The 24,865-nt window shown below is 50.2% G+C and overlaps 1 protein-coding gene across 5 annotated transcripts in view; it reads right to left on the bottom strand.

Annotated features, from left to right (window-relative positions):
- TTC7A (tetratricopeptide repeat domain 7A) overlaps positions 1 to 24,865 on the bottom strand; it is a 121,459-nt gene that overhangs the window by 77,508 nt on the left and 19,086 nt on the right. For all 5 annotated transcript variants that reach the window (XM_045162233.1, XM_025260974.3, XM_044925887.2 and 2 more), the window contains exons 4-5: positions 11,745 to 11,875; positions 9,452 to 9,567 (exon numbers count right to left, since the gene is read on the bottom strand). In XM_045162233.1, coding sequence (XP_045018168.1) covers positions 9,452 to 9,567; positions 11,745 to 11,875 — 247 coding nt within the window. The remainder of the gene's footprint in view (positions 1 to 9,451; positions 9,568 to 11,744; positions 11,876 to 24,865) is intronic.

Raw genomic sequence — 24,865 nt, 5'->3', positions numbered from 1 at the left:
GCGCGTGCAGGCATGGGTCAACGGAAACAACCTGTCTTAGAGTGGCCTGCAGGTGGGCCATGCAAGGAGATGGCAAGCTCCCCGGGGCCCCTGGTCAGCAGCAAGCAGTGGGGAAGATTTTGGAAAGCACTTTATCTCATCCAGTCTTTGCAACTTCTAATGAGGTTGGTGAGGGAAGCTTCATATTCCCGGGCACCAGCTCAATGCTTGGAACACAGGAGGCACTCAAGAAATTATTGTGGAATAAATCCATCCATTCTCCAAGGGGAAAATTAAAGCCCTGAAGACGCCTGCCTTTTCAGGCCATCACTCATCCAATGGAAAAGGTGGGCTCCCTGCAGGCACCAAGGGATTCAGATTTCACTCCCTTCTAGCTAACCAGACCCTCCAGAAAGACAATGGTGTTCTGACTTGGCAGAGTTACACTTCCCTTTCCTGGCTATCTGAACTCCAGGACTCCCTCGACTAAGTCTTTTCGAAGGGCTCACTGCATACCAAGTACCTGGATATTGTCTGACTCAATGGACATGAGTTTGAGCAAGCTCCGGGAGCTGGTGATGGACAGGGAAGCCTGGAGTGCTGCAGTCCATGGGGCTGCAAAGAGTCGGACACAACTGAGTGACTGAACTGAACTGGATACTGAACACCAACTATCATGTTCTCAACAGGCATCCAACTAATACAGGGGGAATGAATTAAGAGACTAATGATGAATGAATGAATAGCTCATTTATGGGCTTGCACGTTAGGAGCTCATGGTCTATAAATTTAGCCATGCCCCTGATTTATTCAAGAGCTTAGCAAAATATTTTGCATACAGTAGGGTGCTCAACAAATTTTCTTGAGGGAGAGAATGAGAAACAGGGAATGAGAAAATACATGGAATTACCACTGAATGGAACCTAAACAGGCTCTGGTATGCATGACCCCGGCCAGAAGTCTGTTTCAGGGCTGGCACTGCTAATCGTGTATGAGAGGTTTCTGGTCAAAGACCCAGAAATGCACAGCCAGGTCCCAACAGCTGGAGAACTGAACCAGAAGACAGGGTCAGGTGAAGTTCAAATGGTTATCAAGCTATTCCTTCCTGCCACAGAACCACATCATCATTTTCAAAAACTAAAGCTCTCCTCTTCACTCCCAACCTCAGAAAAAGACTGTGATACTTCCGTGCAGGGCCCTGAGGACATCCAAGCAAGGGGACCGTTCTAGCGAGGTTGGGGATGGGTGGTGGGTAAGGACGATAAGTAAAGACTGTGCATTGAGAGAGGCTGGAAGGATGTGCCTTCTCTGATGGGGCTCCGACTTCTCCCTTTGCCTAAAGAGGTCTCTTCCGTGACCACCAGGAGGCTCTCCCGGGTTTTGCTGTTGGGTGACTCTGCTCCCTGGATGCCCCCTTGAGCCATCTGTCCCCTGCCCTCCCCCAGCACTGCAGATACTGGGTGGCTGATGAGAATACTAAATTACTGCTGATTGGGCACATCCCTCACTGGGTTATACTCAATAGCAGGCTGGGTTTTCTAAGGTACCTACACACACACACAGTAAAAGGGAGGGTGTTTTCATAGGGCTTCACAGCCTGCCAAGCCCTGCAACTCCCTTAGAGAAAACACATTCCCTTCTCATTCCCTTCTCTATTGTTTGGTTTTGGTACAAAGAACATATATTGCTTTAGTGATTTAAAAAAAGAGAAAACTTTTTAAAAAGCACTCACAAAACATTCAGCCCACCTGGTTCGACACACATAACCCAAGCTGGCTGCCAGACCTGAGCCAAGAATGGGCTCTGTACGTCTAGGGAGAAAGAAGGGAAAAAAAAACACTCCAAGGAGAAATGGCCCCTTGCCCACTGTGGGGGAAGGAGACAAGTCAGCTCACATTCTTTTCTTGGGAGATGCTCAGAGACCCAGTTCTATGAGGTCAGGGTCATCAACAGTGTCCCGGGCATCGCACCACCCTCAGCTACCCGCTGATGCTTCACTCCTGGAACTGCCTCACGCAAAGGAGAACCAAGCCTCCCCCACAGCCAAGACCTTGGGCTCACCAACCCCCAACTGAGAGATGCGTCCTCCTGGCAGTTGGCATCCGCAGAACTGCCTGGGACAAGGCTCCAACCAGAGTCCACGGCTGCCCTCTGGTGGCAGCGAGGGGGAAGTGGAACCCAGGTACCACAGGTCCCTGCCCTTTGGGAGGGGCCTTCTAACTCTGGACTTTTCGGACCAGCACTTTCAGTCCCAGGTCAATTAGGAACTCTGCCATCAGTCACAGAGCAAGGGGCAGGAGTCAGCTGGGGAAATGAACAGCTGGATCAATAGGGCAAGGCCCTTGGAAAAAATGAATGTCCTTCAGACACTGAATGAGTAAGCGGGCAGCATGAGGGAGGCCCAGGCCTCAGTGAAGCTCAGGGTTAAAGGAGAAGCACTGTCTGGAGGCCAAGCAAACACCACTCACACTGCACAGTGGAGAGCACCACACCCTTTAAGTTATTTCAGATCCTCAACTGGAGGAATCAATCCTCAATCCTCAACAAGTTCGGCCCTGGGAGTCAGCACTAGTCGTGGTCATCTGGCCCCTGGGGCTGAGCACCCCGTTCTCAGCAGGGTCTCCTCTGACCCTCTGGAGCCTGGGTCCACACCATGCCCACATGGGAATGAGCTCCAGCTCTCAGATTCCAGCCCAGAGTCTGAGAAGCAGATACCACCACCTCCCCATTCTTTAGGTCCTAACGAATGTCCTCTAACACCCAACAGTGCCGGAGCCCCAGGGACTCCACTCCACCCAGCCTGTCAGAACAAAGTGTCTCCCTAGAGTCCACCCTGTCCCAAGCAGCACCCAGCTTCCTGCCTTCTTTTCCTCCAGCACAGGGCACTGTCCACCACCCACACATGGCTTCTACAGCTCCCGCTCAGACGCGGGCTCTGTAAGGAGGGTCCTCGTCTGGCCCGGGCAGCTGAGGGCGACACTCAGGGCTCTCAGCAGCAAGCTGGGAGATGAGCTGCTGGGCTCTCCTCAGGGCTTTTCCATCTTAGCCACCTTTCCCCTATTGGCTGTGACCTCTTTCAACACAGCAAAGGGTTTCCTCCCAACCCTTCCCAAACACCCCAAGAGCCCAGACAATGGGAGTGAAATTTAACCACCAGGAAACGGCTCTGGAGCCCTTTAAAAGACTCTCCAGGGCTGCTCCGGAGACGGTGATGGGGGTGTCAGGTATCTGCATCCCAGTCTCCCCCTGACCCTGCCTCTCGCACCTTGAGCTAAGACAGTGGTTCTCAAGTGCGGTCAGGCTGTGGGGTGGGACAGACACAGTTCAGCCCCAGGTTTGGTGGCAACACCACTTGTTGGCCTTGTGATTTTGGGCAAGTTCCTTAACCTCTCCTTCAGGAAAATGGGGATATTACTAGTTCCAACTTTATAGGATTACATGTAAAGGCATCAGCATTCTGCCTGACATGCAGTAAGTATTCAACAAATATTGGCGACTGTCAAGAAGAAAGGTGTAAAGACATTATTCAGAGCCCACCCAGGCACCCAGGACTACTTTATCTTTTTCACATTCCAGGGTCACCTCTGGGCTGGATGAGTTCACAGGAAACAGAGAGGGAAGGACCGAGCTGCTGCCAACATCCTGAGAACTGCTCCTCACACTCAGGCTTTCAAATGTTCGGGCTGTTCGCTGGGAAACAAATGATGATTCAATCTCTATTTGTCTATATGTGGGAGGCAGGGTGGAGCAGGGGTTGGGGGAGTTGGCATCCTGGCTTTAAGGACCAAAATCTGTGCTTCAGGCGATAGAGGACAAAGACAGGGGGACAAAGTGACAGCCACAGAAAATGAACCGAAATGACGTGGGCTTTCCCGGAGGGGTGATGGTTGGTTAATGCCTCTGCCCACAAGGGGTGCGTGCGCGCGCACACACACACACACAGCCTGAGTGTGCAGAACAAAGCCAGGGCAGGAAGCAGGCCCACTCTAGGGAGGAGCAGGCCTGGTTCCGGAACAGGAGCCACTCTCTAAGAATGTGACTCAGGGTCCCAGAGAAGGAAGCGGAGCCCTGACTCAGCACAGCAAGGATCATAAGGACCCTGTCCTTCTCCCACACACCCCACAGGTGCCATGGCTGCCCTCTGACACCCCCGAAACCTTAAGTGGCATGGGTTTCCAGGCCACTCAAATCTGAAGCTGGAACCCCAGGGAGTGATGTCAAGCAACTGACTCAAGCTCATTTGAGCCCTGGCCCCGGGGGTCACATGACCTCCTTCACAGAGCACATGGTCCAGCTTGGCACACAGCATGTGCTTGATAACTGCTGGCTCTCTCCTTCCCTCCTGGCTGTCCAAGATGCTCACCTTGACCTCATCACACCAGCAGAGGAGCTGGTATGGGGAAGGGAGCAGGCAGCCCTGAGGGGTGAAGGGAAGGGGACCTCAGTGGAGAGGGAGTTAACAGCGCTCTGAATTCCATACGCCAGTGTCTTTTCATTCCCACTCTCCTCTTGGACCCTCACACCCTGGGATGCAAGACAGAGACCTCCTGTTAGAGGTGAGGGTGGGGGCAGAGGAAGAACTCACTCAGGGTCACTGAGTGGCTCCCCATTCCCCAGCCCTGCTCTGATGACCACCGACTCTTCAAACCAGAAGCTGAGACCATGCACACCAAGCAGGGGCATACTCGCAGGAACACGTGGCAGGCTGTGAGCGCCTCGGGGGTGGCCACGGGGTCTTAACCTGGTATCTGCTGTGGGCAGTGTAGCCTGGTGGTTAATGGTGTGAGGTGAGACCGGCATACACAGTCCTAGCTCTGCTCCGGACAAGTCACTTGTGTTCTCTGTGCCTCAGTTTCCCATCTGTAAAGTGGGGATGTGAATGACAGTCCTTACCTCAGAGGAGTGCTGGAAGGACAAAGTACACAAGCAAGCAATGCACAAATTCAGCACTTAATGCGTGGCATGTATTAGCAAGAGGAGTATTTCTTACGAATGAATGAAGGGCATAGAACGCTAAAATCTGAACCATCTGGGGAACTCACTGGCACTCCAGTGGTTAGGGCTTGGTGCTTTCACTGCTGCGGCCCAGGTTCCATCCCTGGTCGGGAAATTAAGCTCCCACAAGCCATGCAGTGCCATCAAAAAGAACTCTCCCCTCCCCCCAAAATCTACTCCTCTGCTCCACAGGGCTCCCCTACAGAAAAAGAGCACCTCTTCTCCTGCGAGAGGCCCTGACAGGAAGGAGTTCTTAAGCAGAGAGCAGGTGTCAGCAAACTCTTTTCTGTCAAGGGCCAGGGAATAAATATTTTAGGATTAGCCATCCAGTCTCAAGCCCAACTACTCAGTTCTGTGGGTGAGACAATATGCAAATAATGGGTGTAGCTATGTGCCAATAAAACTTTATTTGCAAAAACAGGGTGACAACAGTCTCCTGCTCAAGGGAAGCAGCCAGGTGGCAGCTGCCTGAGCAGTAAAAACAGGAACCAGCCTGCCAGGCCACCATCTCACTGAAACTGAGGTTCAGTAATCAAATAAGAACAAAATAGCAGATGGTGGATGGAGCTAGAGCAGACAGGGTGACACCCAATGGCCCCACCTCCCTGGCCTGGTTGGTGTGAGGCACCCAGGGGCACTCAGGCCAGTACCACCCTTGGGAAGAAAACTGCCTCGGCTCTCTGGGCCTCCTGATCCTCGCATCCCAAATGGGGACACCACCACCTCCCTGGCCTAGCACTTGAGAGTTTTTTCTTTGTAAGTGTAAATTTAAAGCTTGAGGCAGCAGCCCATCTAGCTGTGGAGTGCTTCTAAAAAATAACACAAATAAATGATAATGAGTCTCTAAGCAGCTGTGACAAATAGGGTGCTGGGCTGGGTGTTCACGTATGAGGGAAGAGCAAGGAGGGAGCCTGTGTCCCTGGCCAGGACCGTTTCCCTTTTCTTACCATTTGGAGGACAGGACTTGTGGGGCAACCCACTGCCTCTATCAGGAAGGCGGGATAGGGAGAAAGGAAGGGGCACAGGTCTCCCCCAGGCTGGGGTCCAGCTGGACCACCTCTCCCCAGGCCCAGGCCCACCTCCGGCCATCTCAGCCACCTCTGCCTCCGGGGAGTGGCCTCACCACAGCCTGCTCCGCATTCTGGGCAAGGACTCTGCTTCCTTCTCTTCCAGGTATTAAGCGCTGAAGCTCAGAGCTTCCAACATCCCAAATGGGATGTGGCTCTGATGGGACTAGAATGCCTGCTGGATGGAAAAGCTGCCTGGGCCAGAAACCATGCCCCCATCCGGCTGATCCCCCTCAGAATCCCACCCCAAACAAGGGCTCCATGTCAAACCAAGCTGAAAACTTTACACGCCTTTACGTCCTCCTGAAAATTTACCAGCTGCATTAAAGCTCCTTGGAGTTCCTACAGGGTCTGGGAAGTTTTTAACTCACTGTTTCCCAAGTGTATTTGGCCTTGGAGTGTTCCAAATTCCCCATCTAGAATCCTCAGCCCCATCCTATCTTCTGCCCCACCCAGATTCCTCCTGTCCCTGGGAATCTCCCTTCCCTCAAAGCCCAGCTCAAGGATGACCGTCCCAGCCACGCAGCCCACCAAGTCCTAAGCCCACCTGCAGGTGTGGGCCTGGCCATCTTCCCCTGACCCCACAGGGAGCAACTTCATAGGGAAAAGAGATGACCAAGGGAAGAAAAGAGGCTTGCAACCAAGCCCTGAGTGGAAAACGCAGGCCAGAAAGCGGCGTACTATAAATTATGATACTGTTTTGTTGCTGTTTAAAAAAAAAGGAAAAAAATACACCTGTATATCTATACATAGGAAAATGTGAAAAGACGTATATCAAATATTAATAGTGATTATCTGGAGTATGGGAGCTGGAAAATTTTCATGTGTACAGAGTCAGACTGTAAATATCTTAGGCTTGGAGTCATATAACTCTGTAGTTGCAGCCATAGATCTAAAAGTTATCTAAACCAATGGGAGAGCTATGTTTTAAAAACAACTTTACAAAAGCAGGTGACTGGTCAAAAGGTCATAATTTGCCAGTTTCTGATATGAAGATTGAATATGTGGTTTTTAATTTGTCTATTTTATATCTTTCAGTATTTTTCTAAATTTCCACCATAAACATATTACTTATATAAACTAGGAAGGAGGGAGTGATCAATAAATTGTTCATTTTGGGGGAGAGAGGGATAAAAATTAGGTATTTGGGGTTAAAATACACATACTACTATATAAAAAATAGATAACCAATAAGGACCTACTGTATAGCACAGGAAACTATAATCAATATTTTGTATTAACCTGTAAAGGAAAAGAATATAGACAAATACATGTACATATATGTACAACTGAAGCACTTGGTTGTATACCTGAAGCTAACACAACTCTGTAAATCAACTACATTTCAATAAAATTTTTCTTAAAAAAGCTTGCACTGCACTGTGAGAGCTTACAGAGCAGCCTCTCCCACACATCTTGGTGGCACAGGAATGGAAACCCCTACGAGGTCCGAGCTGGCCATCTCTGTAGCTCAAGCAGGACTTCCCTGTAGCTCAAATGGTAAAGAACCTGCCTGCAAGGCAGGAGACCAGGGTTTGAGCCCTGGGTGGGGAAGTTCCTCTGGAGAAGGGAATGGCAATCGACTCCAGTGTTCTTGCCTGGAGAATTCCATGGACAGAAGAGCCTGGCAGGCTACAGCCCATGGGGTCGCAGAGACGGACACGACTGAGCGACTAACACACACGTGAGGGCTAAGCTGGCCATCTCTAGTGAAATGACCAATGCGCATACCTTTTAACCCAGAAAGTCCCTCTGTTAGAATTTACCCTGTAGGTTCCCACTGAAATAATGCACCAGTGTGGTTCTGTTCTGGACTCTGGCATATGCTGAAAAGAGCCCAAGTCTGGAAGTGACCTATTTGTTCCTCAGTTGGGAACTGAGTAAACCAGTTCCCAGTAAACTGAGGACATCTGAAGTAGGACATCTGAACTACAGGGCACTACAAATACTATGCAGCGATGTGAAGAAAAGGCAGCTCTGATGTGGAACAATCTCCAAGAGATACATTTTAAATGCAAAAAGGCAAATGGGAGAATATGTATTTCAAAAAGGAAGAAAATACTACATGCATATAATCACTTAGGAAGGCTGCTAAGTATCTTGGAATGACATAAGAGCCTAGGAACACTGCCTACAGAGGAACCAGGAGGCAGGGGGTGGAGATGGAAGGAAAACTTATTGTCTCCTGTACCTTTTTAATTTGGTATCCTGTGTAAGAGTCTTCTATTCCAAAAATGTTAAAAGAATGAATAAAGTGGAATTTAACAAAATGAATCACACCAAAAATGACACAGGGGCTTCAGAGGACTCTAGCCAGTCAGAGCAAAGAAAGCTGATCCTGACCCTGTTTCCTTACCTGTGGGGAGGAGGTAACCTGTGTGGCAGGCCCACCTCCACCTGGGAGGCTTGAGAAAGGTGAGGTGTTCGCCCAGCCTGCGCAGTGACCAACTCCATCGAGCACAGGAGTCCCCACTCCCCCAGGTCCCCTTGCTTGCCTGGATGTCCTCATGGGCCAGCCCACAGTGTTTGCAGAAGGTGGTAATGATGCTAAGGAACTTGGGGCACAGGAAGCCTAGGCCCCTGCCTGCCAGTCTCCGGCCTGGTGGAGGCCTTGAGCCCTGTAGAACTGCCCAAGACCCAACGCCGCCAGCAACACACCCTCCTGGTTGGGTCGCCTCTTCCTCCATCTCCCCCACCACCCAACACACCCCGTGAAACACCACGCTGGGCCTGGCACCTACACCCCAGCCCCACCCCCAGCAGGTGGGAACATCCACCAGGCTCTTCACAAAGGAGGGCGCGCTTCTTAACCCCAAGGAGCAAAAGACTAAGAAAAGGGTTCTCGGCCCGTGTTTGTGCATCCCAGGGCCTCCAGTCAACACACAGGAGAACGAGCTTCTTGCCACCTCATCTGCAGGCAGTTGCACCCCCAAAACGATGCCAAGCCTTTACTTTCACATCTCCCCTGGCATCTCACAGCCCCCTGAAAGATGGAACAAGCAGGAATTGCCTTTTCCATTACATTTTGGAGAGAATGAGGCTCAGAGAAGCAAAATGACTTCAGCCGACACTTCAGGCGACAGCAACCACCGCCAGACCGCCTGGCTCACTGTCCTTCACTCTTCCCATACCCCATCAGGCTCCCAGAACCTCCTCTTCTAAAGACAACCATCCTGCAACACGTGCAGGCTTCACTGCTTCAGCAGCTTCCTGAAGCCCGGCCCCGGTCCCAAGCTCCTGGGCACGCTCATCTGACAAGACAGGAACAAGCCAACCCCCTGTTGTCCTCTCCAGGGAGTCCACACACACATCCCTAAGAGACAAGGGGGACCTGATTCAGCGAGACCAATGTGAGCAGCTCCCAGGACGGGAAGAGATGACCAGGTCCTGCTCGTCTGCCGGCGACCTACCCCTTCTTCAAGTTCGTCACATAAGCGCTCTGGAGGGCGGCTTCCAGGAAGTAGGTGAGCTCGTAGTCGACTGGGTGCGAGCCTTTCAGATGCCGGGATGTGGTGTTACTTGTGACCTAGCAAGAGGGACAGAGAGAGCGCTGCTGTCTGCAGGTTCCAAGGCTGAGGGGCTGGGGCCAGGCTCAGCCCAGGCGGGGGCAGCGGCTCCAGCACCTCCCAAGCCCCCAGGCACCTCAGGAACACGCAGCGCAGGATTCAGACCAAACACGACCTGACCTGCTTCCATTTAAAATAAGTCCACAATGTAATACTTTCCAGCAATACTGACTATTCACATGAAATGTTACAGGAGGATCTAAGGGAACACAGAGACAAGCAATGGTTATGGAAGAACCTCAGCATCTTCGATGCTTTAAACTGAGTGGATGGTTTCCTACCCACTAAGTATTATATCGTATGATTTGAAGACAGACTACATGTCATTTTTATTATACTCGGCCAATCTACAATATATTAGACCAATGCTTTATCTAAAATGCTTTGATTTTGTGTATCTTGACAAATTTTACTACCAATATGTAATAAATGTGTATTTTTGTACTTGGAGAAACTTGCGAAATTTTAAAGTTGTTTGGTTTTAAAGGCATTGATAAGGGATATGTATGAAGTCCATGCTGTCTGTCAAATAAAACACTACCCTTCAGAAAAAATAAACAAATAAAATAAGTCTAAACCATTCTCTGCATGCAAATGCCAGATGCCCATAACAGCCTTTCAATGCTGGTTTTATTTGCACTTCAGAGGAAACTGAGGCTCAGAAAGCGCCTGAGAACACAAAGCTGGCTTGAGCCATGATCTCAGACTCAAGTCTGGCCAGCTACACATTCCGGGCTCTGTATTTATTGGTACATTCATTCAACAAGCACTCAAGTGCCTACCAAATGCCAGGCACTGCACTGTCCCTGTCACATACCTCAGAGCAGCTGGATGGCTGACCCCGGGTCTCTGGGGAAGCTGAGGAACAGCTATATTATTAACTGAGCTGTCACTTAAGCTCAGCTCTGGAAGGGCCTGCCTTCACTATGCCACCTCCCTCTCTGATCCAAGGGGGAAAAAAATTAACGAGCCATCCACCTTATTTTTCAAAAACTGACGTAGGTTTAAGAAGGATTCTTAGTTCCTCAGAGGTTGGGGCTGGGTCTTAGAAGGCACACCCAGTCTTGCTGAGAATGCACAGGGTTCCACGGCCTGCCCTCCCTGGACCCACATAACCAGTTATCGAGGCCCATCTGTGAGCCCAGAGTCCCCAGGGTGCTGATTCTAGCCCTGAACACCATTACAGCTCATCGCCTGCATCATCCCCTTTAATGAGTCCAAAGGCCAGGCTTCTACTGAATGGGTGACTTTCTCTTTTTCCTGAATGCTTCCTCCAAACCATATGTAATTCAAATGTGAAGAGCTTCTAAAACACTGCATGTGACCTTGGCAGAGGTCAACTCAAGTCTCCACGTGGACCTGTGCCAGGGAATACACTCGAGTCCTGTTTCTGCAGCTTTAAGAATGGGCCTCTTCCCCACCAGGGGAGCCAGTAAGGGACTCCCAGAGCACCTGAGAGTTGAGAAGAGTGTCTACAAGGACTGGCCTGACTGCACCCTTCCAAGGGGAATGGGTGGTGGTGATCAGTCGCTAAGTCATGTTCAACTCTTTGAGACCCCATGGACTGTAGCCCGCCAGGCTTCTCTGTCTATGGGGGTATTTCCCAGGCAAGAATACTGGAGTGGGTTGTCATTTCCTTCTCCAGGGTATCTTCCTGACCCAGGATCGAATCTGTGTCTCCTGCAGTGGCAGGTGGATTCTTTACCACTGAGCCACCCGGGAAAGCCCTCCAAGGGGAGAGGAGTGGGCAAATAGACTAACCTAAGAATCATCTATTAAACAGGGATGAATATAATACCTACTTCATAGAGCTGTTGTGAGGGCTGTCTCAAACAGTGCTGTCAAATTTGGTCATACGAGCTGAGCTCATCAAGGAGTTTGCCGGCTCCCCATAGACAGTGTGGACTCTTCTATTTATTAAAACTATTTTCTGGCAGTAAAGAGTCTCATGCTAACAGGATCAGGATACTATAAGGAGTTTCCAGAGCATCTTAAGGATGGGTGCAGGGCCCTCTTTTCTAATTTGCACAAGCATAACCTATGGGTTAGTTGGCGAGACTGGAGGGCTGGGTGGTGCACAGATACACGTGCTCAGCAGAGGGCAGTGATGACGACGGGGTTGTCATTTCCAGCTTACCTTCTCCAGTTCCTGCAGGAACACCTGAGCGATCCAGGAGGCTCTCTCAAAACAGGTGATCACTTCCTCCTCCCTCTCGGTCAGGCGGGGGCGGGAAGCAATGGAGTTGGGCAGGCGTTCCAGGGAGAGGCCTGCAGGAGGAGGGGCGCACTTCGGACCTGCCCTGCTTGAAGGTGGGGGCGCCCAACTCCAGGCCCCTCAGGCGCCCAGGGTGGTCTCATCTGAGACTCTGGAGCAGCCAGTGGGAGGCAGAGGTCCAGGGAAGCGGGGGAGGGCCTAAAGCAAGAATGGTATTAGCAGCGGCTGGCATCAAGCAGTGGGCAGACAGCAGGCACCCGTGCCTCATGTGGGGAACCACACTGGTGGTACCCACATGCCCAACTCCTGCCTGGCCTTCCAGGCAGCACTCCACGAAGCAATCCTGACCCCTCCCCAGGCACTCACCACGTCTACATCCTGGAGCGGTTATTTACAACCAACTCTTCTCTCCCCCAGTAGTTCAACTTGAGCAAATGAGTCTCTTTGGACTGTCACAGTGCCACAGTCCTTGCACATGGTAGATGCTTGATTACACAGCACTTACACACAGACCTCTTGAGGAACCAACCAATCTCTACCCCGCCTACGTTATACACTCAGGTCCTATGTGCCTGCAGGGGAGTCTGCTGTTTTTGTGTCCCTGGCATTCACTTCCCATTCTTTCAGCAGCAGCACCTCACTTTCCCTTTGAGTGTCCATCCCGCAGCCTCAGCCCCTACCCCACCTCCAGGGCAGGCATGTGATCCAGGCTGACTTATCATCCAGCCCACAGTGAGTGGCTAGGGTGTGCACGTGGCCAGGTAGGCCAAGAGGACCCGATCCCGGAATTCTCACCCCTTCCACTGGGCTGGTTAAGCTGCTAAGAGGTCAGACTGGAAGTGTTAGGGAAAGCTGACCTTAAAACGAAGCTACATAACATGAATGTCATTAACATGATGCTGCACTTGAAAACATGTATTTTATACGTATGTGTCTTCTTACCAAAATTTAAATATAAGGAAACATAACTCTAAAGTCAAAACAAAAACAAAAATCCCAAAATTATAAGAAAGTAGGAAGAGAAGGCTGTGAAGGAAAACAACTATATTTATATCTGTTGTTGTTTTAAGACAGGAAAAAGATTGACTAAACGCTTAGTCATTAAAAAAAAAAAATGAAGTCTACACAGAGCAGAGATGAGACATGATGGTAAAGGGCAGATTCCTAAAGAGTTTGAACCTGAAGAACTACACCCTGAAACCTTCCAATGTATGCACCAATAAATCACTTCCCCGACTTCTCCCTCAAGGCAGGGGAGGGGTCAAAGTCTGCTTAAATTGTACTCCTGACACGTGCGACTCACAGTCCCGACCAGAGAGTGCTGTCCTAGATGGCGGTTCTCAGTGGGCAGAACTCAGATCTTTCTCATCTTTGTGCCCACACAGTATGTGACATGTAGTAGTGTTCAAGATGAACTGACTGAAGGAAGGGATAAGAAGAGAATCCTCATCTCTCTGCCTTTGGCCCTAACATCCAACTGATGACCATTTTAACATTTCAAACCTCCTCTCCCCTTCCCCTCTCTTATTTCCTTATTTCGGGCTTTATCTCTTGAGTAGATAAAGAGATAAATTGCCTTCCTGTCACGTGCAGCTCACAGTTCTGCCTCCAGGCTCTCATCCATCCTGCTCATAGCTCCCAGGGTGATCCTTCTAAAACTCTACTGCTTACAACCCCTCCAAGGGTCCCTGCTGCTATAGTATAAGGTCCAAACTCCTGACTCTGTACCATACCCTCCAAGGTTCATCCCTGTCAACTCCCCAGCCTTGTCTCTCACCACACATTATAGATTAAATGTTTGTGTCCCCTTGAAAGTCACATGTTGAAAACCTAAAGCCCAAGGTGATGATATGAGGAGGCTGGCCTTGTGGAAGTGATTAAATCCTGAGGCTGGAGCCCTTGTGATAGGGATTAGTGTCTGTAGAGACCCCAGAGAGCTCCCTCATCTGGTCCATCATGTGAGCACACAGCAAGATGTTGGCAGCCTGCAATCTGGTTCAGCAGTAAAGAACCCACCTGCCAATGCAGGAGACACAGGTTTGATGCCCGGGTCACGAAGATCCCCTGGCGAAGAGAATGGCAACCCACCCCAGTAATCTTGCCTGGAGAATCCCATGGACAGAGGAGCTTGGCAGGCTACAGTCAGGGGTCTCAAAGAGCCAGACACAACTTAGCAACTAAAAACAGTAACAAACAATCTGGAAGAGGGGCATCACCAGAACCTGATCTTGATTTCAGACTTCCAGCTTCTAGGACTATGAGAAACAAGTGTCTGTGGGGTATAAGCCAGCCAGTCTGTGGTGCTTTGTTCTAAGCCTGAGCTGACTATGGCTCAGACTGCTCCTCTTGCCTGGAATGTAAGGACCCCCCAAAGTCCACCCAAAATTACAGCTCACCTTCTGCCCCACTGAGTGCCACCTCCTCTGTGGAGCCCCTCCTGATACACCCTGGTATAACCAACAATCTCTCCTGGTCTACACTTCACATATTTCAGCCCCACTATTTTTTATACTTATTTATTTGTGCACATGTTTGCTCAGCTAGACTGTAGGCTCCTTAAAGGCATAGACCTCATCACGCTCCCCTTTCTACAACCTGGCGCACAGTAGGCACGATGCAAGCACTGGCTGGCTGAACAAACGACAAGCCCGATCAAGTCTGACAAAGTAGAGTACTCTACAAACACAAGGTAAGGAATCACTGCTTTTCTTGGCGAGATGTCAACCCATATGGATTCAGTGACCTTGCCCTCTGCCAGGATGGGGTGTGAACTGGTTCAAAGGTTGGGGTGCCTCAGTCTGGGAAACGCTGGGCACAGGCCGTGAAGGCCCTTGCTCAACACAAAGATTCAGTTACCCAGGTCACCAAGTGTCAACATGCCTCTTGCCAAATGACTCATGACCAGGAGAGGACTGAAGGGGGAGGAGGAACAGAGGGTGAGCTGGAGGAGACGCAACAAGAAGGCAGAAGAAGGCAGGGCCCCCGCATCACTGCTAGTGCTGGCCCAGCCTCTCCTCTCGAGACCCATGGTCGAGGCCCCCGAAGGATGGCGGGACACAGAAACTGTCCAGGGCCTGGCCTGGAAGCCAAGCACAGATGGCTGGAGGGCACAGCCAACTCCAGAAGACACAGAGAGGGTCTGCTTTCACTCATCCTGTGCCCGCCCTTCCCACCCTGGGCCAGAGATATGCCACTGGTTGGGTTTCCTACTGCCCTACCTCTGGGCCCAGAACTGGGATGGGTGATGCCAGCTGCCTGGCAGGTTCAGGCTACCAGTTCCAAGACCCTGCTGGGCTGGCCGCAACAAAGCATCTGTCTGTGGGGTTGCCACCTTCTCCAGGCTTCATCCGTTCCTTCAGCTCCTAGCAGGGGCCTCTCCACTATGCTTCTCGGAGAATTCTAAACCCATCCTCCTTAGAAGCTCATAGCGAAACCACCTCTTCCCTGAAGGCTTCGGAAGTCTCTCGACTCCAAAACCAGCAGAACGTTTTAGCTGCGTCTCCTCTGCGTGTGCCCTTCCCCTACACTGTAACTTTCCCCTCTGCCCATTTCTGGTTGATCTTTGCACCCAGCGAGAGCAAGACCTGGTGTTCAGTGAGTGGAAGGATGCATAGAGGGACGTGCACGGTCACTCAGGCAGAGTGCAGAGCCTGGTGAAGCTTCTCCCTCTCTAAAAAACAGTTCATGCCGAATTTATAAACAAACCGTAGCATATTTATACAATGGAATACTACTCAGAAAGAAACAACACAGATGAATCTCTCAGAACTTATAATTGTGCAGAAGAAGCCTGATATCAGAAAGGACAGGCTGTATGATTTCAGTTATATGTCATTCTAAACAAGAGCAAAATTATTACCTGTATTAATAGAAACTAAGCAATCATTGCCTGGGGTGGGGTTGGGGAAGGGACCAATAGGTAAAGGACCTGAGGGAATTTTCTGGGGTGATGGAAATGTTCTTTGTCTTTACTGGGCTGCTGGTTACGTGGGTATCTACATTTGCCAAATTCATCAAATTACACACTCAAGACCTAGGAACTGTATAAAAATATATCTCAAAACAATAAAAATATTCCTCTTTTAAAGGAAGCAATTATGACTAGGGAACTAATGAAGATCAAATCAGAGGGGATATAGTCATTGATGTGGTGGTGTGTGAAATAATTTCCATACAGAAGACCAAAAAGCTTCCTGGAGCTAGCAATGGTTCCTCCTAGTGAGAGTCACAGTCCCAATCACTGAGTTCTATCCGTGAAAAAAGGCTTCTTTGTCTTATATTTGCTCTTTGATTCATATGAAGGTCCATTTTCCTGTCTATGAATCTCTAATGGGAAATATACCAGGGACTCCAGGCCTCGAGTTTCTTCACCCTCTGCCCTGTGTGTGAGACCATACCAGGTCCAAGATGGAGACAGGCTGCTCCTGAGCCTGCCCCCAAAGGATCCCAGTGGATCCCAGCCCTGTCAAGTGTCAAGAAGCCAGGGGCTACCAGCAAGCATTGGGTACCACCTCCTGAATTTCCACTAGCAGAGGGGTCTTTCTGTGAAAACACCCTGTCCTATGAGAGAGGGGAGTTCCTCTTTCAAGAACTCTTGCTTTTTCAAGAACTCCAAACTTTCCGTTTGGAGGCAAACTGACCCTGGCACAGCCCTGGGCTCAACACACAGACTGGCCCTGGCCTCATCAGTCTGAGTGACTCATCCCATCCTGGACAGCAGTTCTTCCAAGACGCCCCGCCCTTGGAGCCTGGGTTCTGGACATGGAGATGCAGAACGCAATGCTCCCTCTATAGTGGAACTTTCCAGATATGTGGAGCCCTCCCTCCTGCCTACCCAGCTGGTCAAAGAGTACAGGACACACAAGAAGGGTACACCCTATGGAGGTGGAGGGTGGGAGAGAGGAAGACATGCAAGTGACTGCTTCAGCCCTCAGAGAGGAAGCCTCAAGGCCAGGTTGGGAAGAACCCTTATAAACCACACTCAAAAGCGGACAACTGTGGGAACACAAAATGGTACAGCTTGGTCATTCCTCAAAAGATTAAAAACAGAATTGCCATATGATCCAGCAACTTTACTTCTGGGTATACACACAAAAGAATTGAAAAAAAGGTCTAGAAGAGATTCGTGTGCACTTATGATCATAGCAACAGTATTCACATTAGCAAAAAGACAGAGGCAACCCAAGTGTCTATTGATGGGTAGATAGAGAAAATGTAAGATATATATACAGTGGGATATTATTCAGCCTTAAAAAAAGGAAATCCTGCCATATGCAACAACACAGATGAACCTTAAGGATATTATGCTAAGTGAAATAAGCCAGTCACAGAAGACAAAGTGTGTATGATTCCACTTCTACGAGGGACCTAGAGTAGTCAAATCAGAGACGGAAAGTAGAATGGGGACTGCAAGGGGCTGGGGGAGGGGAACGGAAAGCCGTTTACTGGACACAGAGTTTCAATTTTGCAAGAAAAAGCGTTCTGGGGATTGGTTGCACAACAACATGAATGTACTTAACACTACTGAACTGTACACTTCAAAATGGTTAAGATAATAAATTTTATGTGTATTTTACTGCAGCTGAAAGATTTTTAATGGTTAAGATGCTAAATTTTATATTTTACCAATTGAAAAAATTTAAGAAAAGAAGAGCAGACAATTTGACTTGTATCAAAGTCTCTGAAAAGTGCATATACTTTGACTTCACTCTACTTCTAGAAATTTATCCTTAAAAAAATAATGTATGCAAAAAAATTAAAAATTTAGCTTTAAATATATCCAGTACAGCACTGTTATAATGGCAAAAAAAAAAAAAAAGAGAGAGAGAGAGGCTTAAGCTACAGGTTCAATAACAGGAGATAAGTTTGCTAAACTGCAATAGATTCTTGCAATGAAATGCTATGATGCTACTTTAATGTACACATATACTAGAAACTAGTTCATAAAATATTAACTTCAAAAAGCAAGTTAAAAAATACATGAATGTATGAACTTATTTCTCTTTAAAACATATAAACCTATAGGAAAAAAAAGACTGGAAGAATATACCCCAAAATATTTACAGAGATGTAAGTCTCAGTTTCCCCAAACACAAAATAAGGTTGCTAACAGTGTCCACCTCATAGGCTGGCTGTGAACATTAAATTTGACGATACACTGAACAACAGAGCATGTGCTCTCAGAAAACATTTCAGGTAATGCTCAGAGTGATCTCTTAGGTAGGGGTTTAGCCCTTCCCAAGAATGACAAATGGCAAATCTAACTCAGGGAGAAGAGATTCCCTCCAACACCTCTCCACTCTAAAGTGCCAGCCAGACCCAGGTCTTCCGGCTTCAACACCATCCGTCCTCTCAGCCCAGATTCCACACGTCTTTCCTTACTTACGCTCGATGACCCACCAGGGGTTCCCAAATCTCAGGCTTCTGGCCACCCATGGGGGCCTGCCTTTCACATGTGTATCTAACAGCTGAATGACAGCTGTCTACCCTGGCACAGCTGGGCCATAGTGTCAGTGCTGGTTTCTCAAATGCACCCCTCAGTGCCCTGTCCACATCTCACATCCCCACCAACTACTCTCAGGGGTAGCCTCCAACGATGGAGGAACGGGCCACGAGGAGACAATGCGGGGAGACCACACCAACTCCTTCACTTCCAGCTCCACGGTCTCCCTTCTGTGAGTCTGCCCACCTTCCTGTCCTGTTCTGTATCTCTCCACCCAGGCAGGACCTTGGTAAAGGCTTGGTGAGCACACGATGAACACACCAGCCCCTTGCAAGTCGCCCAGACTGCTCATTCCTCTCCATCTGCAGGCCAGCCTCTCACTCCAGGGCTCACAGTCTGGGGCCAGGGCTGACCCGCTTTCCCACAAGGCAGATGGCCCACGCCCCTTTGAGAAGGAAGCCAAAATAAACAGCTAATTCCTGCCATACCAGGACTAAAAAAACCCCCCAAACCAAATATCCCACCATATCCCGCCCTAGGAGCTGCCTGGTGTTCTTTCATTTTTTTCAGTTTTACTAAACCCATAAAATTGTATTCTTGCCTGGAAAAAAATCCCATGGATTGAGAAGCCTAGCAGGCTACAGTCTTTGGAACCCTACTGAGTGATTGAGCATGCACGCATAAATGGTTATTTTTTTTAAAAAGGACATGTGTGCATAAGCTTGAACTTATAAACACACACACACACATACACACACACAAATAAAGCCATAAAATCCCAGGAGACAGTAGAAGAGCTGGCAGTTTCAGAGTCTGAATGAACAGAAAAAAAATCTTGAGGGGTGAGGAAAAGATAATTTCTCACAGCTACTTAATGTTTCTTACATTTTTACTTTTAAATTTTCACAGCACTTTCACAATTTAGCATCATATTGCAGTATTCTGGGTGAACCAGGGCTATCTCCCTCCACAGCCAGGCCATCCTTTTATTGGTCGGCCAGCAGATATACCTCCCAGGGTAGCCTCCCTGGTGCTGGGCTGCAGGCAAGAGGCAAAGGGACTGGCTTGGCTAAAGCACAAGGCACCTCTGGCTTTCAAGGGGCCCACAAGCCCCAAACTAGGCAGCAATGACTACGTCTGCAGGGCTCAGGGCAGGACACATGGCCGCAGAAATGGGGGGTCATTACCACACTGAGCAAGGGCCAGAGAACAGGAAGCAACACAGGTTGGAGGAGAGAAGGGAGCCCTTTGCCAAAGAACTGCTGAGAGGTGGACAGCGGCACTGGGACTTTTGGGGCTGAACTGGGTAAGGCTCGAGATGTCAAAAGAACAGGCCTTGAAGCATTATGCATGTCCACGAGAACTGGGGATACCCTTAGAACTCAGATCAACAGAAAAGAGGACAGTCTGTTACGTGGATCCACAATGGCCTTGCCTAGACTACTCCAGATGGACCCAGACAGCGTGCTGGCCAACAGATGAGCCCAATTGTACGGAAACAGGCTGTGCCACACCTCATGGTATGGCCACCTAGGGCCGAAGTTCTGGAACACCAGCAAAAGGGATACCACAAGCCTTCCTGCCGGGCTCTCGATGGCCCCTCATTTCCCAGTCCCTCCCGCATACTCTCTTAGTTCCAGAAAAGTATAACTATACCCTCCTCCAAATATATCACTTCCATTTCCCCAGGGCCTCCCTCTGGATTTTTCCTTTACCTGGAAGGCACCTCTTCCATCCATCTGCAGCTGATCCATCCTAAAGTTCAGCCTCACCTGCCAGTTCACCTGGGAAGGCCCCACAACTTGCTAGGTCTCACTCACTCCCCTCTCTGGAACAGAGTGGATCAAACAAGTTCTCCCTGGACATCAGTGATTCTCCTACTTGGAGATGGGCAGCTGAGGAGCTGTAGACCCCAAGAGGATTCAAAGGCTGACCCTCTCACCCCCGCCAAGATGTCAAGGCAGAGCAGCCCACAGAACTGGGGGCAGCCATGTGGCCAGGACACTATGGCCAGGCAGCAAGTCTGGCATCCTGCCCAGCAGGCCATGGGAGTAAGCTACAGACCAGCCACCACTGGGTGTTCCCGTTTCCTGCTTTTCCCAAATGGTGGACTTCACGGACACGACAGCCTGCTGATGCACAGGCGGGGCCGGAAAGAGTGGCACTAGGTGGTTTATGACTCATCAGCGCTGGGATGGCCCTGCATGCTGCGGGCCTCCTCCAGAGCCGCTGCTTCTCCCTGGGCACAGCACACCAGCAGTGGGCTTTGCTCACCTAACTGCCACTCCTCTGAGAGGAGGGACCCGAGTTGTCCATCATGGCACCCCCACCAGGCACTTGCTGGATCGACTGCTGGCAAATTTTACTCTCTCCAGTGGGAGCCGGGCCAGGGGTACAATGACAAGTCACCAGACCCCTGGCAGGAGAAGCAGACTGCCCTCTAACTGGGGAGACTGGGCCAAGGTCCAAATGAGCTCGACAGAGGGAGAGAATGCTGTATTCTGCAGCTACAAGCAGGGGGATCTCCTGGTGGAGGAGGCACCTGAACTGTGTCTGGAAGGAAGCATTGGCGCTACCTACACGTAGAGGAACAAAAATGGGGCTGGTTGGCGAGGACAGTGGCCCAAGAAAAGGTGAAGCGACAGAACTTTCTAGATCATGCTGAGCACCAGGAGTGACTTCATTTATCAGAAACATGTGGTCCAGGAAGGGAAGGGAGAAGAGGGAGAGAAGACTGGGAGTGTTGAAGAAATGATCCTCTATCCTCAAGGGGCTTCAAGTTTTGTAGGAAGACAGGCGGACAGCCACAAGCACACAGAATCAAACTAGCAGGGCTCTGCAAAGATGGGCAGTACTAAGGACAGGTCTTCTGAGAAGGGCCTCGACACCAAATTATTCTAGATTACCTTTAATGCAAAGTAAATGGAAGATGTTTCCCCCAAACCAATCAGATGGTATCAAAAGGAGGTATCTATTCATGCACCTCTGTGTTCACTGCAGCACTGTTCACAATAGCCAAGACACGGAGACAACCTAAATGCCCATCACAGATGAATGGATAAGGAAGACGCGGAACATACATATTAATATGATGGAATATTAGTCAGCCATGGGAGCTTGGGAGACAACCACTGGCCACCAGCCCAAGCTCTGCTACTCACAGGCTGCACAATTGTGGACAAGCCTCAGTTTCTGCATCCAAAGAGTGAGCATAAAAACTCCCTTTCATTCTAGAGATTAACTAAAGGTCAATCCACCAGCCAACAAATGTTTATTGAGAGAGAGTTCCAGGGCATTGTTTCTCAAACTGTAAGGTGTATACACATCACCTGGGGATGCTGTTAAAAATGCAGATTCTGATTTAATACATCTGGTGTGGGGCCTGAGTCTACACGTTCAATAAGCTCCTGGGTGGTGCATGTGATAATCCTGCCCCTCCCTCCACGCCCTGCCCCCATCATACTCTCAGGGTCCAGAGCAGGAGGGCCCACGCCTCACGTTTCTGGGTATACCACAAAGTCAGATAACCAGAGGAGCTTGGAAGACTGGGGGATGAGGGGCCAACTGGGGGACTGCGACAGGCAGGGACAGGGCCCCTCAGCTCCATCCGGGGCCAGCAGGGGACCTGGAAGCAGCTGGCCACAAGATAGGCCTATTTCTGTGTGGCAGACCCATCAACCCGGCAGCCAGGAGGAGCTGGAGGACCTGGGGAGAGACAGTCCTTCCTTAAAGCCAGAGGCTTTGACAGAGCCCAGCCCACGTCCCGGGGGCCCATGTGAGGCCCTAAAATCCAGTCCTCTGCTCCTAGCAGGATCAGGTCAGTCTGATCCCCGGTGTGATGTTGGGGAACAGTTCATTCAGACAGGGAAGTGAAGCTGTTTTATTTTTCTATCTTAGTGAAAAGTTTGTAGTTTTCATATTGTTTCTGATCAAATTTGACATAGACAATAACTTTTTTCCCTTAGAGGGGTTGGAGGGTCATATATCTTCCTGTCCCCCACTCCATGCAATATACATGTATGTGCACATAAGGTTTCTTCACTTCAAGCAAGAGAAACCCACAACTGCTTCAACTGCTCCCCTCTCTCGAGCTCCTGGGACGATGTCTGAAGCTCTCCCTGAGAATCAGAAAGAATCTTCTGTTCTCATCCATGTCTCCCCAACTTCAGAGCAAGGTCAAGTCCTGGTGAGTGACCTCCCAGAGGACACAGTGCCAAGTCCCTCTGCTTTGAAGGGGAAAGCAGGTGAGTTGAGTGTGTTTTTATGTCTCTCATGAGTGAAGAGACCCAGAACCTGCTCTTGAGAAACCCACACTTACAGTCCCACTGAGCCTCCAGGCAGGGCGCTCAGGCCCCTCCCACTACGACACACGGCCTCACCCCCTTCCCTCCAGCCAGGTGGGCTGCAGAACCCAACTCCCTGCCCCACAGGAAGGGACCAGGTAGAACCACAGAGCAGACTCCAATGCAAGACGGTACAGAAGCTCAGCTGTAATGGCTTGGTCAGGCAGGGTACTGGGGAGCAGGTATGTCGGGCTTTCGCAGGAGGCCACCCAACATCTGCCGACAAAGGCTGAAAAGAGCAGCCTGGAGGGAGGGCATTCTGGTTCACACACAAGCGAGCTGATGTCCAGGTCAGTTGTTTCACTTCCGCCAGCCTTTCTCATCTGTTACCTGAGAGCTGACCTACATCATTTCCGTGATTCCTTCCAGTCTAGGACTCTGAGCAGCACCATCACAGTGTCTATGAGCTCTGGCTGCCTGGGTTCAAATCCTGATTCTGCCAATTCCAGGGACATCCACAAGGGTCCCTTCTTCTCTCTGCTTGTAACTCCTGGTCTAAAACATACGAATGAAGAGAACACCTACTCAGCGGGTTACTGTGTAGACTGAAGGAGGGCATGCCTGCCGTGGAGTGAGGGTTTAATAAATATATATTGTTTGTTGAACTCTGAGGCATGCTGCTGCCACCATTCTACTTACAGACTGAATGTTTGTGGGCCCCCAAGTTCATCCATTGGAGCTCTAACCGAAATGGGATGGTACCTGGAGATGGTGTCTTTGGGAGGTAACTAGGGTTAGATGAGGTCATGAGGGTGGGGGCTTGATGATGGGATTAGAGGTTTTATAAGAAGGTGAAGAGATCTCTCCAGGAGCCCACAGGGAGGAGAGGTCACGTGAGGACACATCGAGAAGGCAGCCACCCGCCACCCAAGGAGGGAGCCCCCACCAGACACCAATGCTGCTGGTACATGGATCTTGGCCCTCACAGCCTCCAGAACTGTGACAAATTCCTATTATTTAAGCCACCCAGTCTATGACATTTTGGGGGGCTTCCCAGGTGGCTCAGTGGTAAAGAATCTGCCTGCAATGCAGGAGACTCAAGAAACAATAGCTCGATCCCTGGGTCAGGAAGATCCCCAGGAGGAGGAAGAGGCAAACCACTCCAGTCATTCTTCCCTAGGAAAGCCCATGGACAGAGGAGCTTGGTGGGATACAGTCCAAAGGGTCGCAAAAGGGTCAGACATGACTGAGCATGAGTCAATGACATTTTGCTCTGGCAGCCTGGCAGACTAACACAAGTCCCATGCTCATAAATGGAGTCAGGACCAATGATGAGCCGTCCCCACCCCCTACTCTCTGCTGCGGAACCCTGCTGGATCCCCTAGACCCAGGAAAACCAACACCATGCACACTCTGGAGGCCACGTGCAATCTCAAGCACACACAAGGTCAGGTGAACCTCAGCATGCCAAGCAGCAGGGTACAGGCACCGCAACAGGACAGAGAGGGCAGGCAGAGAGGAGGCAGGCAAGCACAAGGCCACGTGCAGTCAGCGGGGGCTGGGAGCCAGCACAGCCAGATGATCGAGCAGCCCACGCCGGGGACACCCGGCTCCTTACCTCCCCTGCAGCACCTCTGACCACCGGGCCTGTGTTCCCCCAAGAAGCTGGAGGCGTGCTGGAAAGAGTAGAAAGCAGGAGACAGGGAGCAGTAGGTACCGAGCCAGGTCTACAGGAAAAAGTGCCGGAAAGGAGCCCTGTGGAAGGGTGTTAGGTTTGGGGAGTTGGTGGCAGAGGTGGTTTCCAAATGCCAAATGAAGATCAACCCCCCAAGACCCCCCCAGCCTGTGCCAGGGGTGCAGAGAAGGGGACAAGAGAGCAATGGGAGAAGACCCCACACTGGACCATCCGAGATAGGCACCTGCTTCTCACAGCCTGGTACTGGGTCTGTCTTGGGTGAAAATCTCAGCAATTTCCCGGGAGGGCATTAACAGTCTCTCAATGGTGAAAGGGACCCAGGGACTCAGGGGTAGACAAACAGCTCTCAAAGGAGGCTATGCCCTGCTCAGACTAGTCAGTCCTCCGGGACCCTAAGGAGACAGAAGACTGGGAGTGGGGAATCATAGTCCAAAGCCAACATCACAGGAGGTGGAGGTTCCAATCCTGGTTCCACCACAGATCTCTGGGTAACTCTGGGCGAGGTACCTTCCCTCTCTGGGCCTCAGTTCCCCTGTATATAAGATGGCAGAATGTCCCCGTCTACAATAGAAAAGAAGGTGACAAATACTCTGCCAATACCAGGCACCAAATCCGCACAGGG

This window comes from Bubalus bubalis, chromosome 12, assembly GCF_019923935.1.
Source record: "Bubalus bubalis isolate 160015118507 breed Murrah chromosome 12, NDDB_SH_1, whole genome shotgun sequence".
Taxonomy (NCBI): domain Eukaryota; kingdom Metazoa; phylum Chordata; class Mammalia; order Artiodactyla; family Bovidae; genus Bubalus; species Bubalus bubalis.
This window is presented reverse-complemented; position numbering and strand designations above follow the sequence as displayed.